The sequence below is a fragment of the Suillus discolor genome (genome assembly GCF_016758755.1).
Source record: "Suillus discolor strain FC423 chromosome Unknown F5147scaffold_156, whole genome shotgun sequence".
In the NCBI taxonomy this organism is placed as follows: Eukaryota; Fungi; Basidiomycota; class Agaricomycetes; order Boletales; family Suillaceae; genus Suillus; species Suillus discolor.
In genome coordinates this window covers 34,135-37,152 of record NW_024541403.1, presented here as the reverse complement: position 1 = coordinate 37,152, position 3,018 = coordinate 34,135, and the positions used below count along the sequence as shown (strand labels likewise).

Here is a 3,018-nt window from a genome sequence, read left to right as displayed (position 1 = left end):
GAGGTCCATCAAGAGAGCCGAAACCGAGTCCAGCGTCCAGCGTGTTTTGTTATTACATGAGGATGGGTGCTCGAAGAGCCGCAGCAGGAGTAGAGATAGTATCGCATCCTGTGGTTACGAATATGACTGTACCTGAGCCGTGCCACTGCATGATATCACTGTGTGATGTTGTTATTGAGAGGAGGTGAACTACTTGCAGTAGCTTTTTCAGGATGGTCCTCCATTTCTCTCTTGCTGATGCGTTCCTCCACATGATGAAATGAAGTTGGAATATTCGGAAGGACAAAAATGATATATATGTATACGGAACATCACGACTGCTGAGCGATACTCGCGCAGCTCGATCTCTGCACTGCTGTATCTGGCAGAGAAAATATTTCAAGCCGAGTGAAAAATTGACGTATCGTGAGGATTGAGTTGTGCAGAACTTAGAAGAATCGAGTCTAAAGAAAATGGTACTATTATGCAGATGAGATATGGGCGACGTACGTGAGTATGATGTTGGTGTGTCATCGAATAATCAGTGGGGTACACGACCTTTGTTGGCAACTTGGCTGGACAGGACGGACTCTGTATTGTCATCGACACTTCTTCCCAAACGTAGGTGACTATAATATAAACAACTTGCCTAACCACAGCCCCAATGCTTCAATCTTTTATCACGTGGACGGCGTCCACTCAGCAAGCCACTCCTTCATGTACCGTAATCCTGCTTCCTGCACGGCCGCGACAGTTGGGTCTACAACCCCATTCTTCGCCAGCATATCAGAGCAATGGAATCCATCGCCCTGATAAATCGGCATGTTGGGATTGCTAGGCTTATTCAGTCCATCAGCAGAGACAGTTGATTCACGCCAAGGGTCGCGCAGGCCGTTGGCGAAGAAGAGATGTGGAACATTCACGTTCCAACCGGCATACATTGTGTCGGTCTGTGTAGTGGTCGGCTGAGGTGGATAGGCGAACGCTTGAGGAAACATGTTTACGCATAGGCGCTGGAGATTATATTGAAGAATGCTTATGTTTTGGTTTTGAATACAATCAATAAACGTACCTCGTTGTAAATGGGTTGCAGGATGCGACTCACGATTGCGGGCTGGCCCTCAGGAGGGCCAACCTGGTACCATCCGACTTGATTGCACCTAGAATAATTGTCAGAGTGGATATTCGAACTAATGAGAATACATACACCATCCAAAACCACGACCTGTTTGCATTGTTCACGGTAACATTAGTCCAGAAGGGCTGGCTTGTGTTATACGTCCCAAAACAAGTTCTAGCTTTACGATCAGCCAATCCGGATGACTATATCCCAGGGATACGTACTCAGCATCCACGAATCCACAGACTTTACCATCAAGTTTAGCAATGTCAATCGGAAATCAAGGAGACCGCCTACTATATTTGTAGTATGTAGTATTCCAGAAGTTTCCCCATGAGTAGATGGCGTGTTCAAGTCCCCATCCTTCAGGCCCGGCACTGACACCGTTCTTAACCTCGAGTGCATCACAGAACTGGAAGAACATTGCCCCTGGGCCAACATCAGGCTGCAGAGATTGCCACTCGAACAAGTTGTTTTGAACTGTTGACCCAAGTAAAGTCAGTCGAGTCAAGAAAGCGGCAGAAGTGAAGAAAAAGAATGTCGCAAAAAGAAGAGGAACTGTGCGCGCTGGTGCAATATAAACTACAGAAAGACATGCCAACCACGCTGTCTGTTCTACGCAGTCACATAAGCCTGAATACAGGACAAGGACGACTCACTTGCAGAGGCGAAATCATCTACGTGTACAACATCGCCGAGGCCAAATGCCTCCTTGATGGTCTGGATTCCAGCCGTGTCGTTAGCTACGTACAACTCATCCAGGTGGGCAATCACAGCCTCTACATCAGAGGAACAGTTCTGCGGCATGTACTCGCGAACAGGGGTGAAATACTCATAATAATCACTGTTTTGGTCGAATAAAATCACATCAATGAGACACGAGGAGTGATTATAATAAAATGACGTACGTGATCGCTTCTACAACCCCAGAAGATGCATATGCGGCCCAGAAAAGTCTTGGTTTGCTGTACACGAATCGTTGACTGAAACAAACGTTTCACTTCTGGCAAGTTACTCACTCGACCATCGTCCAACTTGTGAGGGCCCCCGCGTAGCTTCCTCCCGTCAGTATCCAAGGGGCCTGACCTGGTTTCACAGCATCACCCCCAGGCATGGGAAGGTCAGCAGTATAAACGAAATATTCGAGATCATCAATGGCCTGCTGGATGGTAAGGAGCGCGAGAGATTGTGACGTGAGGTTGTCGTATGGATTGGAATAGCCAAAGAAACGATGTTCGATGCTGATGACCGCACCATTCTGTTGTTGAGCGATAAGACCGTTGATGGTGTCATTGGTAGTGAGAGCCTCGGAGCCTAAAAATCAAGTGCTTGAGAGAAAATCACAAATCAAGGATGGTAAACTGACCATCCCCGGGACCTTCTCCGGGTGTCGTCAAGATGATGGGGCCACCTGCAATGCAACGTTACTCGAAGTTGCACCTCTATCTTCACGACATACCGGGCTCGTAAAACTCCCAGTCCATCCAATACCGCTGCTGGAACATCCCGAGGTCTGGATTATTGTGGTCGATGAGCTGATCAAAGTAATAGACGGTTGTAATGGGTGGGAGTACTGTGCCATTCGGCGAAGTGATGGAACGATCCGGCACTGGGAGCTTTGGGAGAGAAGGCATGCCGCGAAGCATTGCATTGGGGATAGCTGCTCGGACATGACCTGGAAGCAGCAGCGACGCAAGGGCCCACATGATGTTGAACATTGATGACAGGGATGGCACTCAACAACATGATGATGGTCGAGAAAAGACCTTTTATAGCCACGGCGAGGCACCACACTAGTCCGAAGTTCTAATTGAAACATGTGCTACTCGCTTCGCTTCGCAAGACGCGGCAATAGATGAGTCCCAGAATGGAATTGGACTTACACTAGTAGCTGGCAGCAGATTGCTCAATGGCTTTCA

The 3,018-nt window shown here is 48.0% G+C and overlaps 1 protein-coding gene across 1 annotated transcript; it reads right to left on the bottom strand.

Annotated features, from left to right (window-relative positions):
• Positions 1–215: 215 nt before the first annotated feature.
• Positions 216–2,817, bottom strand: F5147DRAFT_765012 (peptidase S28; the record flags this gene model as incomplete). Its single annotated transcript, XM_041440737.1, has 11 exons — positions 216–570; positions 629–992; positions 1,052–1,139; positions 1,187–1,273; positions 1,324–1,345; positions 1,397–1,579; positions 1,759–1,943; positions 2,008–2,082; positions 2,119–2,413; positions 2,466–2,510; positions 2,559–2,817. 10 exons carry the CDS (start codon positions 2,815–2,817, stop codon positions 660–662), a joined length of 1,572 nt encoding a protein of 523 aa, XP_041284796.1. The 3' UTR covers positions 216–570; positions 629–659.
• Between the last annotated feature and the right edge of the window lie 201 nt (positions 2,818–3,018).